Source organism: Rhinopithecus roxellana, chromosome 11 (genome assembly GCF_007565055.1).
Source record: "Rhinopithecus roxellana isolate Shanxi Qingling chromosome 11, ASM756505v1, whole genome shotgun sequence".
NCBI classification, from domain to species: domain Eukaryota; kingdom Metazoa; phylum Chordata; class Mammalia; order Primates; family Cercopithecidae; genus Rhinopithecus; species Rhinopithecus roxellana.
This window is the reverse complement of record NC_044559.1, coordinates 89,651,691-89,667,849: the sequence shown is the minus strand read 5'-3', so window position 1 is coordinate 89,667,849 and position 16,159 is coordinate 89,651,691. Positions and strand designations below refer to the sequence as shown.

At 34.4% G+C, this 16,159-nt stretch overlaps 1 protein-coding gene across 3 annotated transcripts in view; it reads left to right on the top strand.

Moving 5' to 3' along the window:
- Positions 1 to 16,159, top strand: part of CTNNA3 (catenin alpha 3) — a 1,783,100-nt gene that overhangs the window by 1,634,486 nt on the left and 132,455 nt on the right. For all 3 annotated transcript variants that reach the window (XM_030941008.1, XM_030941007.1, XM_030941009.1), the window contains exon 15: positions 124 to 305. In XM_030941008.1, coding sequence (XP_030796868.1) covers positions 124 to 305 — 182 coding nt within the window. The remainder of the gene's footprint in view (positions 1 to 123; positions 306 to 16,159) is intronic.

Here is a 16,159-nt window from a genome sequence, read left to right as displayed (position 1 = left end):
TAACTATATTGTGCATCTGATTTTAAATGAACAAATTTTATGAATATCCTATAATATCTACTTATTCCTAAAATGCTTCTGACATAGTGGAATGATTTTAATTCTAATTATCACATGTTTTAGGCTAAGATGACTCAACTGCCTGAGGCAGAAAAAGAAAAGATTGCTGAGCAAGTTGCTGATTTCAAGAAAGTAAAGAGTAAGCTGGATGCTGAGATTGAGATATGGGATGATACAAGCAACGACATCATTGTTCTGGCCAAGAACATGTGTATGATCATGATGGAAATGACAGACTTCACCAGGTAATTATGTGGAAAATAATGTGTAATACTCAATGGATAAAAATATTAGTCATATTAGGGAAACCTCAAGTTTCTCTGAGTGTCAAGTGCCAAAAATCAGGTGGTAGAGGAAAAGCAAATATAGTATTAGAAAGTTGTAGGTGTACAATTCTAGAGGTTTTGATCAATAAATAAATATGGCAAAGTTTCTCATAAACTTCTGTGGAATTGGTTTAGGCACCACTTATACTCCCTCACCTTCCGCTTCCCCAGGCATTTGCTCTGTGTATCATATTAGCATTGACTTCGACAAAGAATTTGGTAAACCAAGTGATTAGCTGGTATTGGAGCTATCTGAATGATTGAGTTTCATAGCCATATGATTTTAGTTACAGTGATTTACAGCATAATCAGGATAGTGGTATCTTTTGCTTCTGAGTTCAGAACTAGATATATTTGAAATTACAATCATTTAATGATAGCCATGAAAAAATGTGCATTGTGGGCACATTCCAGAAGTATAAATATGTTAAATAAAAATGTTTGTTATTGTTTTAAAATGTCATTTTATAGAGCTAGTCAAAAAGCAATAAAATATGTAGTGGCTGCCCTACTAGTTACTAATGTACACAAACTATAACAACTAAAATAATTCAATCATGGTGTAGTTATAAAAGCCACAGAACAGAAGGATACGCTGAAACAGACCTAGTACACTTAGAAAATTTTTCATTTGTATTACCATGTAGTATTCATTTATATGGTACCATGTACCACTGGTACATTCATTTATACCCCAAAACAACTTTCAGGGGGAACAATAAAATAACTGCTAATTTTAAAATCATAATTAATGGAGAAAATGTACATAAATCTTTCAGTGATATTAAAATTGAGAAAGAGTTTATGAAAATTACATACAAAATAACTTATAAAGAAAAGATTGTTAAATTGAACTTCAAAAAATGTGCATCGATAGAATGTCCTAAGCAGTATTGAAATGTAAATGGATAACTGGATAAACAAAAATGTGATTCCATTTATATATAAAGAATACTTGCAGACATAAAAAATTAATATTGTTGTGGAAGAATGGACAAAGAATATGATTTTATTATTAACCAGTTTCTCCTCATAAAAGTTATGGCAGATAAATATTTGAAAAATATTTAAAATAAAATAGTTAAATTAAGGCATATTTTAAATGTATCAAATTTGCCAAAACATTTAAAATAGGCTTGGTACAGAGTATGGTGGTGAAAATCTAAATGGCATAAGACTTACAGTAATTTGGGAATATGCATAAACTAAAAATCTTTATAAATTTTTCATATGTGCATCATCTGTATCCATATCTGTACTATACTTCGGGGATCCTATCCAAAGGAAATAATATAAAGTGATAAACTTTTTATTTTAATCTGTGATGGAGTCTTGCTATGTCGCCCAGACCGGAGTGTAGTGGCGTCATCTTGGCTCACCTCAACCTCTGCCTTTGGGGTTCAAGTGATTCTTCTGCCTCAACCTCCCGAGTAGCAGGGACTACAGGCACACACCACCACACCTAGCTAATTTTTGTATTTTTAGTAGAGACGGAGTTTCATCATATTGGCCTGGCTGGTCTTGAACTTCTGACCTCATGATCCGCCCACCTCGGCCTCCCAAAGTGCTGGGATTTCAGGCATGAGCCACCACGCCTGGCCAAACTTTTCTGAATAAAGGAAACCTTTGGCCTCTGAAAGTCTGCTGAGAAATCAACTCACAAAAGGCAGATTAATAGGTGAAAAAACATAAATTTATTTATCATGTATACATGGTAGCCTTCAGAATGAAGACCCAAAGACACAAGATAAATTGTTTATTTTTATGCTTAAGTTCAGCAAAGTATGGGCAGTCATGTAGAAATATGATGGGACAAATAAGGTGTGATGTGATGTTAATAGACTGAGTGGGGTACCCAGCAAAGCCTGTCTGTCTAGATTTTTCTTGGCTTCTCTGAACATGTATTTTTACCTTGTGGATATGAGGCAAGACCCTCGCTGGAATAGAGGTCTTATGACCTACAGTCAAACAAGGTAGGTAGGAAAATTATTTTATGACTGGTGTTATAGAGAGAGATGGAGATCGTTTTAGAATACATTTTTATGTGTTATCACTAGCTTTGGGGAGAAGGGGTTCTGGCTTCTGTGACCCGCCTTGGAGAAGAAGGATTCTAGTATTTATGACTAGCCTCAGGGGAAAATGGAACTGAGCAACAGGAGAACAGAAAAAATCAGAGAAAAACTTTTGCTTCTGAAGCTGCTGCTAAGTCCTTCATTTGGGGGTGTATTTTTTTCTGAGCCCCAACAGTATAACTATAGAATTATTTAAAATAATAGAAAAATTGGGATGTTTAAAAAAATGGTTGCCTGCCATATGAAAAAAGAGTCTATAGAAAATAAAGTCAAGTTTTTTAAAGAGTATAAAAGTAGTCTAAATTTTAGAATCTATTATGTATATGGATGTATGGATATTCTCCTATGCATATTTTTTCTTTGTTTTGTTTTATACCAAACTTACTCTTTACAATAGAATTCAATTCTACCTTGTATTCTTTTGAAAGAAATCCACTTTCCAAAGATTATGTGCAAACATTTCATTGGAAAGTGAGAAAATTAAATTTATTGTGTATTATACATGGAATTTCATAAAAATACCTCTTAAAATGTCTATTTTTATTTTTCCCAATTAACTCTTGACATTTTTCCAACTCTAGCCCATAACTTCTAAATGTTTTCTTATTCCTCTTCATATAGAGAATAATTCAGTTTTGGCCCATGGTTCAATTTCTGCAGGCAAAAATTCTGAGAAATCTGTTTGTATTTGTCTCTGCCTCTCTCTTTCTCTCTGTCTCTGTTTCTCTCTCTTTCTCCACACATATAATCACATGCATATATAATACAAACATATATAACATAGATATGTATACACCTGTATACAGGAGACAAAACTACACCTTCATGGTTTTAAATAATGATTATGTTTTAGTAGTTGGATTGTGAATAATTGAATTACTATTTTTAATCTTCTATAATTTGTTGCTGATTTAAGGTATCAATACATTTATGTGAAAAACAACATATGGCATGAAACCTGAACTATAATAGCTATATTATAATATCAACTTGGTGACCAGGTGTGGTGGCTCACACCTGTAATCCCAGCACTTTGGGAGGCCAAGGTGGGCAGGTCACCTGAGGTCGGGAGTTCAAGACCAGCCTGACCAACATGGAGAAACCCCATCTCTACTAAAAATATAAAATTAGCCATGCATGGTGGTGTTTGCCTATAATCCCACCAACTCGGGAGGCTGAGGCAGGAGAATCACTTGAACCCAGGAGGCAGAGGTTGTGGTGAGCTGAGATTGTGCCATTGCACTCCAACCTGGACAATAAGAGTGAAACTCTTATCTCAAAAAAATTAATAATAATAGTAATATCAACTTGGTAAGTGGCAATGAGAAGACTCTTAACCTTTCTCGCCATAAAGTAGTATAAATAATTCATGGGGATGTATTTATAGATAGGATTTAGAACTAGAAGGGAAAACAATGAAGGGCAAAGCCATGAGGAAGAGAAGCTTTGAAGAAGTGGGCAGTGAAAATAGAATCTGATAAAGGAAGAGCATTCAAGGGTTAATAAGAAAAGTAACATACAAAGGAGGATGCTGGGCAGAGAATTTCAGTGAGTAATCAATGGTCTTACCTGAAGATAATGATTAAAAAGATACTAGTTTGGCAATTAGTAGATTTAGTCAATTTGTTGTTGACTTTTGCTTTACGAAATGGTGAATGGAAAAAAAAAAAAACCTTATTTAAAAAGATAGACGAGAGAATAGCAGATCAAAAAACAGACTCAAGGTAGTAGCTTAAAAGGAACAAATGATCATGACAAGATTTTTGAGATTTCTGGATGTTTGAATATATTTTAGGCTGAAGAGAAAGAGGAAATGGGGAGGGACAGAACGAAATTGTAAAAGGGGAATAAAAAGCTATAGCCAAAAATGAGATAAAGAAAACAACAACCAAAAAAAGAAAAAAACATTTAAACCAATATAAGTTTACATGGCTCTTCCTTCTAGTCACAGTTTGAATGAATGAGCTGAGAATCAGATTAGCCTTTTTGGCCACCCAGGGTAAAGACTTCCTCCAACTAGTCTGTATATCAGTTTCATTATCACTCTATATTACTTTCTTTTTAGCAGTTATCACTTCTTGCTTTAAATAATTCATTTGTTCACATATTTCCTGCCTCTATATCCATAACAGAGTATAAGTTGTATGAAACTATGAAATTTGTCTTTTTTTATACCCAGAATTTATCACAGCATGTGTATATTTGCTTAGTATATATTTAATATGTAGTAGCTGAGTTAATTAGATTTTTTAAATACTACTTTAATTCAGAAAGAACCAGGAATAAACAAACCAACAAAAAATTTGAACAAAAAACAGGAAAGTAAGCATAAGCTTACTTTGTGAAAGTCTTGAAAGTCACTCTCTTTGCTTATTAGCCCAGATATAGATCATAAATGTTGAGACTAAGATTTTAATTTTAATACCCTATAGCATTTAGAAGAGACACATAGTCAGGAGAGCTGGGACTTAAGACTCTTGGAAAAGCTTATAACCATGCCTTTAAAAGGGGAACCAGAAATATTTTCATGGACCAGCTTGATGGAGCATCAAGGGTGAATACTTTTCCCTGAGAGGTCTTGTTTAAATAAAGGCCATCTTTAAGAAATAGAGATCCCAAGTGTGTGACCTATTAAACTGATGAATTTCAAATTGCATGATCAGAAATGCCACCATGAAAGAAAAATTAAGATACAAGAAAGAATGGTCACCAAAGAAATTAGAAAACATGTTGATACATTCAAATAAGCCTTGGTAAAACATCAATAATATGGTTAGGCTTTGTGTCCCCACCCAGATCTCATCTTGAATTATCATCCTCATAATTCCCACATGTCAAGGGAGATACCAGGTGGAGGTAATTGAATCATGGGGTCAGTTTCCCCCATGCTGTTTGCATGATAATGAGTGAGTTATCAGGAGATCTGATGGTTTCATAAGGGGCTCTTCCCCCTTCACTTGACACTTTACTTTCCTGCGCCTTGTAAAGAAGGTGCCTTGCTGCTCCTTTGCCTACCCACATGATTGTTAAGTTTCCTGAGGCCTCCCAAGCCATGCAGAACTGTGAGTCAATTAAACCTCTTCCCTTTTTAAGTTACCCAGTCTCGGGCAATTCTTTATAGCAGTGTGAAAATAGACCAATACAATCAATGACAACAAAAAAAGACTATATGAAGTGACCACACTACATAGGAAAAGTGTAAGGGTTGAAGATCAGAGTTAAATGGCCTATTATTCTTACATACAGGAAGAAGTTTAAAGCATTAACATACTTTACTACATAGAAAATTATATGCATTATATGTATTTTAAATTTCCAAGAGATCTTTACAATAATGAAAATAGAATTAAATAGAAGAAACGTTCCATATCAGTAGACAAAATTAATATAGAGAAGATAAGTTAGAAAATGAGACTAAAATGAAAATGGAAATTTACGGTAAATATAAAAAAGCAGTAACGTTATAAATCATACCAATAATATCAGCATTTCTAATATTTAGATTTAGAAAGCTTACTAGATTTTTAAAAATAAAATGATTTAAAAATCTGTCATTTAACATAGTGGCGTATAGGAATCTTTTGATCTGGGAACCATGGGAAAGAGGAAGAAATCTCTCTCTAAAAGAGTAAAGGAATGTGTAAACAAAATGAAAGAAATTTCAGAAGCAAACACTTAAAGGCTTCTATTTGTGGGGTGATGCCATCTGTGGAACATGAGAAGCCTTCAGAAGACAAACGTGGAGTGACAGCTTTGATAGAGAAGCAGATCCTGATATATAAAAGGTAATCAACTAGGAATATATATATAGATAGATAGATTTATACATATATCTATATATCCAACTGGATATATAAATCTGTATATAGATCTATCTATCTATATATATATATACACACACACATGTATCCAGTCATTGGCTGGAAAGGAGCAGAATTAAAACTACTAGGAAGGATATATTGAAATGACTGGGTCCACACTGGGAAAGAAAGGAACTGATACTGGGAAGTAGAGCCAAAGTGGAAAAATAAGAGCATGTCACCTGACAGATGGTGAGGTTACAGACCTCCTTGTAGTATTTTTTCCAGCTCTGTACATGTCTTCCTCCTAAAGGAATTAATATCTTACTGTTGGCATACTCTGAATCAAGTTGTAAAAGGTATCTGATAAATCAATGGCTTTGAGGGTATCCTAATCTGTAGCTGGGGTGTTAGAAGAGGATTCATAACTCCATAGGGTGACAAATCATTTGAGAATAGACACATTTCATGTTTTACAAAAACTAAACAGCCCAACATTCTCTCAGTCTATAGGCATCACTGGCAAAGGCATCCACAGAACAGGAATATTGTGTGTTCCAACTGCAATAAAGGAAGGGTAGTAAAATTGAATGTTAGACTCTGATAATCTCTTGTGCTTGAACTGAATCCCGAGTCAGCTAAATTTCAGTTCATATAAGCTGTGATAAATCTCCAGTTGTTTTAAAATGAATAAAATCTGTTCTTTATTTCTTTTTTATTCCCAATTCTGTTTCAGGAGTTTCTTCTCAGACACTAATGTTTTTCTGAGGGTTAAACTTTGCAGTTTTATATATAGGCTATTCCTTGTTTCCACCTTTGTCACATTTATTTCATTGCGGGTATTTTCGCTTGTTTGTGGTGGGACCTGTGAGAATGAGGGTCACAGCTGGCAGTGCAGTATTTATAGGCTAGTAGTCCCCCATTTGGTAGTAGTAGCAGTACACTTGAAGTCCTCCATATAGATTTTAAATAGCTGTATAGTTTAAAAACAATAAAAGAAAAAACAGTGCATTCTTTATATATTCTGAAGTGCCACAAAATGCTGTTTTCTCATTTTATTTAAATATTATTGTATTAATAAAAGAAATAATAGCTAAACTTTGATGAGTGCTTACTGTGTGCTATATCTTGAGAAAAACATGTTTTCTTGTTTATCCTCTGGAAAATTTGATTATTATACTCTCCATTTTATTAATAAAGAAATAGAGGTCAGAAAAATTGCTCAAGGACACACAAGTGAAGTTGATTTTGAATGGAGGTAGGTCCAACTTCAGAATTTGGGCACCTACCCATTGTACAACAAGTCTTTACCCTGTGCTAAACACAGGATAAGACCCAGTCAGTTCTTTCCTCAAGGAAGAAACAAATTGACACATCAGAGATAACACTAATTGTGTTATGTGTTATTAAACTGTTAAATGTTCAAACTGTTAGGATTTTGGAAGAAGAGATTTCATGGAGAATAAGCACAGAAGAAAAAGTATGAACAAGTGAAATTTGTATTCGATTTGGAATGAGATATGGGGTTGACTCATGGAAGGTGATGGTGTATGTGAGAAAGTTCATGAGAATGAAGGCCAGCAGGTAGGAATGAGTCATGTCCGTTTAGGGGCTCTAAGAAAAATATAAAAAAGGAAGAAATTAAGATGGTCATGAAGAAAGTGATAGGCTATGAAAGGCCTTAGAAAATTGACAGTTTTTCTTTCTATGAAGTAGGAGATAGGTAGCAACTGAAGGATTATGATCATGGTAGGGGCATAATGGAAATGATAAGTGAGAAGGGAGACAGGCATTTATGGGTGGCACTGCAGCAGAGACCACCCATGCAGGTCAGACCACAGTTGGAGACTCATAATTAGATAGACTTTGGAGAAAGTCTGGTATAGACTAATTCAAACATAATAAACTCATAGAAAGTACTGTATCAGCAGTGTAAAAAAATCACTTACATAAAACTTACTGTAGCCATTTCTGAGCATTGGCACATGCACCTTGACATATAAACCACTTGGCACTTCTTCCAGCCTAAACTGAAGACATGGAGCAAGTTCTACTCTAGTCAGTTGTGCATAGTTACAAATACAGCAAGGCATCTACGTGCCCTTGTGATAGCCTTGTTCGAGTGCAGAGAAGTCAGGCTTTATGATTTGAAAACATGATTTCTCCTTGGTGAAGGGCCATTCATATAGTCATATAAACTGTGTTACATTGTTAACATTGAGACGGTGGCATCTTCTAACAACCCAGCATTCCTTTTATGCATCTTCTGGTGTTTTCTAGAATCAGAGTAAAGGACTTAAAACTTTCTAGAGGAAAGCAAGTATTTCTTCTTGCACTAATCACTTTACCAGAAAAACATCTTTCAAATTTCTTCCTAGAAGGTAAGCATCTAGGAACAGGATGATAGAGGATGGAGTGACTGGGACTCTTGACATTTAGTTTTGAGCATTCACACATTCATTTAATTACCCTGTTGTCAGTAAAATGTACCCCACCCCTAAAATAAGTCTAAAGACCCACAATGCAAAGACTGTTTTATCCTCTTCAGAGAATCATCTCTGGAATTTTGCTGGGTTGAGATGGGGGTAGATATTCAGTGGTGTGAAATAGGAGATGGGATCAAACTGCCTTTTTCAGTCCCTCCCTTCATCCCCAAGTCTAATCATAAATAAGTCTTTCTGCATAAAATCAGCTTGATTCTTAATTTTCCCTTTTGCTGGTTTGAATTCTGACTTTCTCCGTTTGGCTATGTCATTTACTACTTGTCGTCTGCTTTTGAGTTTGTTAATATTTCTTGCTGTTATTTTATCTTCCATTCCATTCTCTCCATGCTAGTGTGTTTAAATGTTTAGAAACAAACAAAAATAACTCATATATAGTTTTAGTAAGACTTGGAAGAGGAGCAAAATTAGATACATGTGTCAATTTGCCATCTTAACCTGGAAACCTATTAGTTTGTATTAGGGTTTTGAAAGTTTTCTTTTTATGATAGTTAGATATTAGATTATATATTATTATTTTTCATAAATTATGGCCCCCTTTTTTGCTCTTCCTCTTAGACAAATTCTGTCCAAGCGGTATCCTGACTGTGAACTTAAACAGTTCCTACATTTTGTGACTTTTGTAACGCTTGAGACCATTTCATTCCTTCCCTGATATGAGCAGAAGACAGGCTCTAGGTATAACTTCCAGATATTTAATTATCTCTTTTATGATCACCTAGTATGCATTTTCTTAAAAGTTGCAGAAAAATTATGGGGTAAAAGGCAAAACATAACTCTTCTTTAAATAAATAATATAAACCAGTATATTATCTTTGCAAAAAGAATGACTGCTAAGAGTGTATCACTTTTAGTGTGAATATTATTAAAGTTATAAAATTGAAAATACCTGAAAGAAAGTAATGCTGCCCTAAGCACTAACATGCTTAAAACCATTTATTCAAAGATATGCCAAGGTGACATCACTATCCTCATGAAATTATATATTTCAAGATACAATATGATGTGTTTTTACTTTAAATATATATATATATATTAATTTTACTAAATTTATACAGCTTTTTCTAGAATTTCCATTGGCTCATTTACTGAGAATCTACTGAATATTAGGCACTGTCCTTGTCCTTGGTACTAAGGACATACAATGAACACAATGGAGAATTTAGAGCCAGAGCTACATGAGATAGCATAGAGGGAGAATTGAGGAGAACAAGGAGGTGGGCAGCAAAGCAGATAGGGAAAAAGAAAGATCTAAAGTAAAGAAAACAGGTAGGAGCAGATGAGCTGGTACAGAAATTCGTCTCTGAAAGGAATGCAGAATGTTGCTAGGAGCTGAGATATAAATAGGGAATGTAAAGATTTTCAAGGTTTTCATACCTAAATCTACTTATACTCAGGCATCTGAGACTCTGGCAGATGTTATATGAAGTCTATTAGTTTATTGAACAGACAATATAAGAATGGAAAGGACCTTCATTATCCAGCTGTCTTCATTTTAATTGTATAAAATGAAACAATTCTGTATTTATGAAAATGATGTTCTGAAGAGAACTTTGGAGAGAAATGACTACAGAAAATGGGTTGATTTGTCTGCCAAATGAGATGCCAATTTTCCTTATCAAAATGGGGCTAATTCCTTCCTGATACTCCCCCTCTGAAATTTTGAAGATCAATATTAACCAGTAAGAAAAAATAAATTATGTTATGATAATTTATACAGCTGAATAACCTCTCTGTTAATAGACATCATTTGCCTGGTAATGGGCCAACTTTCTTGGGACAAATGTGGTCAATCACAAGTTATTCAAGTGCCCCTGAAATACCACATTGAAAAATGTCAATTATAATGCAAGTCTTACCATATGTATAATAAACATGGGAAGAAGACAACTTTCTAAAAAGTTTTGATTAGTTACCCAAGAGAAAGCATATATGCTGCATTTTCTAAAAACTCTGGCCTGACCTCATCCTGTTACTTAATATCACGGCCAGTCATCCTTCTGGTGTTATGTTTCTATAATATCCCTAAACATGGTCTTAGAATTTTGATGAGCCAGCTAACTAAGCCAACCTGGCTGCAAGTGAGCCAGGTGTTTTATTACTCTGTTCATTTTAAGCATGGACTGTTGCACTCAAGAATTAACCCAAAACATGGAGGAATATGTGGATCAAATGGGGTTTGTTTGAAGCACTGAGCTCTCAGCTTTCCTCATGTCCAGGAGAACCTAAGATATGACTGGACAATGGAGGAGATGCTTTAAAATCTGTCAAACTGAAGGGAAACCAAAACAACACTCATAAATAGCCATGTAGAAGTAATGCTGCATTCATGATCAAAAAGAATCCTTGCGATGCACAGCTGCAGAGGGATGGTGGATGAAGAACTAGGTTGGGAAGTAGGATTGAACTTATTTTACACCCTGTGCATACTTCCCACTGTAAACAAGCTTGCATTTACAAAGCATTTCTGCCCCCACTGTCTTTTGTAAGATACAACCCTGAGAGATGGAATAGAAAATGAACCGAGGGAGGGAGGGAAACTCACCTGGCCTCTCTTCTGCTAGGGTTTCAGAATTAAATCTTTCTGAAAGCATAGTTGGAGTATGTAAAATCTATGTGTTGTATGCCTCATATCTTTTTGTTTTTTAAATAAGAAATCTCTTTGCACATGACTCGTTCTGCTTTCTGAGGTGAAACATTTATATTCTAATATAATGTGTTAATGACAATAGCAACTTAAATGTTGTAGTCCACACAGCAAAGGGAATTAGAAATATTGGTAAGTTTTATGTTTTCCCCATTTAGAAACAGTCTGTGTCTTATGATTTAAACTGTAAAGGCAGAGAAGTCAAATTTTTACATTACTTGATAAGACTACTGAATTCTCTTTCTCATATGTATGGTAAATACACACAAATATCTAGCAAATAATTGAAATATAAAACATGGGATAAGAGGATTATTTACAATTTTGAAAGACATGCCTGGCTTGTCAACTTATACTTTTAAGAAAACATTCATTATATGTTTGAAATAATTATATCTGGAAGGAAGAATTATTTTTTGCTGTGCTCCAGAATGATAGTTCAGTTTTTTTCCTATTGGATAGTGTGTTAGAGTAATTATAAGCAATAATCATTGCCTTTAACATAAATATTCTCCCTGAAAAGAATCAGTTTATTTTACTTTATGTAGTCTTGAATCACTAGAAAGTATTTAGGATTGCCGATAAGAAATGCTTTAATAAAAAGGAGAATGATTTTATCTGTCAGTTACTTTTACATGATAGAAACGTACAGGTTGATTATTAGTCATGGAAAGTAATGAGCAAAAATTCAACTTAAATAACTGCCTTAGTAATTGCTTATTAAAATTAACTGGGAAGGCATAAATACTTTTACCTGAAATCTCAATTTCAATTTCTAAACTCTGTAATAAATATGTCAGATCATTTGGTGAAATGGCTATTTTAGTTCCTAAGTGGCAGACCAGCTCTGTATTGTGTGAATCTTCAGAGATTTCAAGTGTTAGAGTTAAATTATATTATTACATTGTCTTAGAGCATTGAAGACTAATTAGAAATATGGGAATAAACCGAATGAGAACATATAGGGCTGCTCATCCAGACCTTGCTATTCAGACCTTACAAAGGAGTCAGCTACCATCACTTGTTTTGGGCAGAGTCTCAAAAACAGGCAGGGAAAAGAAAAGCTTTAAAAAGGAGATTTCCAGTATTTTCTGATGGGATACTGTTGAGGTAGAGAAGTTTCAGGTAGACTAAATAGAAGCAGGACATTTTATGAGATGGGTTCGAGGAGTATATTTGGCTTTCTTTGATTCTTACTGAATTGGAAGCTGTGGCAAATATAGGTAAGTTGGCTGTCATTGACCAAGTCATGTCCATTCTGGGTCAATTGCTACATAGGCTGTGGTTGAATTTCCAGCACTGGTTGCTGCACAGGTTATGGTCAAAGCTCTATTGTCATATACATTCTGGCCATTGTTCATTTATATATTTAATCTCTCTGCCAACAAAGTGGAAAATGGAGAAATTTCTAGCTATGTACAAGTACCAAGACTGAACCTTGAAGAAATCCAAAACCTGAATAGACTAATAACAAAGTATTGAGATATTAACAGAAGTCGCCCATAAAAGAAATGACTAAAAGTGAATGGCTTCACTTTTGGGTTCTACCAAACAATTTAAAAAGAAATAATATCAATCCTCCTGAAATTATTTGAGGAGGAGGGAATACTTCCTAACCCATTCTATGAGGCTAGTATTATCCTAATACCAAAACCAGATGAAGAGGCAGCAAAAGAGGAAAATGACAGGCCAACACCTCTGATGAACATAGGTAAAAAAAAAAAAAAATACTCAACAAAATACTAGCAAACAGAATTCAACAACACATTAAAAAGTACATTCATCATGATTAAGAGGGATTCATTCCAGAAATGCAACAATGCTTCAACATATACAAATCAATAAGTGTGATACATCACACTAACAGAATGAAGGACACAAACCATACAATTATTTCAAAATATTCTAAAAAGAGCATCTGACAGAATTCAGCATCTCTTTTTGCTAAAAACCCTCAACAAGTAGGTATTTGTCCTCAAAAAGAAATATACCTCAACAAGATAAATGCTATATATAACAAACCCAAAGCTAGCATCACACTGAATGGGGAAAACCTGAAAACCTCTCCTTTAACATCTGAAATAAGACAAAGATTCCCACTTTCACCACTTTTATTGAACATAATACTAGAAGTCCTAGCCAGAGCAATTAGACAAGAGAAAGAAATAAAAGTCATCCAAATTGAAAAGAAATAAGTCAAATTATCCTTGCTTACAGATGATATGATTTAATTCTTTTTTTTTTTTTTTTGAGCTGGAGTCTTGCTCTGTCACCCAGGCTGGAGTGCAGTGGCATGACCTTGGCTCACTATAACCTCTGCCTCCCGGGTTCAAGAGATTCTCCTGCCTCAGCCTCCTGAGGAGCTGGGATTACAGGCATGCGCCACCACACCCAGCTAATTTTTATATTTTTAGAAGGGACGAGGTTTCACCATGTTAGTCAGGCTGGTTTCAAACTCCTGACCTCTTAATCTGCCTGCCTCGGCTTCCCAAAGTGCTGGGATTACAGGCGTGAGCCACCGCGCCTGGCTGATTTTATATCTTAAAAAACCTAAAGACTATCCCAAAACTTACTAGATCTGATAAATTCAGTAAAGTTGCAGGATACAAAATCAATGTATAAAAACCAGTAGCATTTCTATATACCAACAGCAAGCAGTCTGAAAAAAAGAAACCAAGAAAGTAATCCTGTTACAATAGCTACAAATAAAATAAAATATCCAGGAATTAACCTAACCAAAGAAATGAAATATCTCTACAATAAAACTATAAAACATTGATGAAAGAAATTGAAGAGGGACACAAAAATGGACATATATTTTATGTTCATGGATGAGAAGAATCAATATTGTTAAAATGTTCATACTACCAAAGCAGTCTACAAATTCCATACAATTTGTGTCAAAATACCAATGACATTCTTCACAGAAACAGAAAAAGTAATCCTAAAATTTATATGAAACCACAAAAGATCCATAATAGCCAAAACAATCCTGAAAAAAAGACTGAAGCTGGAGACATCACATTACCTGACTTAAATTTATACTACAAAGCTATAGTACCCCAAACAGCATGATACTGGCATAAAAACAGACACATAGACCAATGGAAAAGAGTAGAGAACCCAGAAACAAACCCACTCATTTATGGTAAACTCATTTTTGATCAAGTTGCCAAGAAAATACATTGGGAAAAGGAGAGTATCTTCAATAAATGGTTCTGGGAAAGCTGGATATCCATTTGCAGAAGAATGAAACTAGACCTCTATCTCTCACTATATACAAAAACCTAAATGAATTAAAGACTTAAAGCTAAGACTGCTAACTATGAAACTACTAGAAGAAAACATTGGGGAAACACTCCAGGACATTGGTCTGAGCAAAGATTTCTTGAATAAGACCTCAAAAACACAGGCAACCAAAGCAAAAACATGGACAAATGGAATCACGTCAAACTAAAAAGCTTCTTCTGCACAGCAAAGGAAGCCATCAACAAAGTGAAGAGCCAACTCACAGGATGGAAAAAAATATTTGCCAATGACCCATCTGACAAGAGATTAATAGCCAGAATTTATAAACAGCTTGAACAACTCAATAGGAAAAGAAAAATCCAATCAAAAAATGTGCAAAAGAGCTACATAGACATTTCTCAAAAGGATACATACAAATGGAAAACTCATATATGAAAAAATGCTCCATATCACCAATCATCAGAGAAATGCAAATTGAAACTACCTTTGAGGTCACCTCACCCCAGTTCAAAAGGCTTTTATCGAAAATACAAGCAGTAACAAATGCTGATGAGGACATGGAAAAAGAGACACTCTTGCACACTATTGGTGTGAATGCAAATTAGTGCAGCCACTGTGGAGAACAGTATAGAAGTTACTCAAAATCTAAAATTAGAACTTCCATGTGATGCAGCAACCCCACTGCTGGATATACATCCAAAAGGAAGGAAACCAGCATATCAAGGAGATATCTGCACTCCCACTTTTATTGCAGCATTATTCACAATAGCCAAGATATGGAATCAAATTATGTATCATTAAAGAAATTGTGGTACATATACACAAATAGAATATTATTCAACAATAAAAAGAAAGAAATCTTGACATTTGCAACATGGATAGAAATGTAGGACATTAAGAGAAATAAGCCAGGCACAGAAAGACAAGTATCACATGTTCTCACTAATATGTGGCAGCAATAATAATAATAATAAACTATGAAAATTAAGATTAAAATGATGGTTGGGAATGGTAGTTGGGAGGAGGGGATAAAGAGATATGGTTAATGGGTACAAACATACAGTTGGGTAAAAGGGATAAGATCTAGCATTTGGTTGCACAATAGGGAAACTATAGTTAACAATAATTTATTGTACATTTCAAAATAAACTAAAGGAGTAGAATTAATATATTCCTAACACAAAAAAAGATAAACATTAGATACCACAATTACCCTTATTTAATCATTATATGTTATATGCTTATATCAAAATATCACATGTATCCCATAATGTGTACAACTATTGTGTATTCATATTAATTAAAAATTAAGAGAGTTGGAGATGGTTAATGGGTACAAAAATAGAAAGAATGAATAAGAGCTACTATTTGATAGCAGAATAGGGTGACTTTAGTCAATAATAACTTAATTGTACATTTTAAAATACCGAAAGAGTATAATTGGATTGTTTATAACTCAAAGGATGGATACCCCATTCTCCGTGATCTGTAGGAATGAGAACAC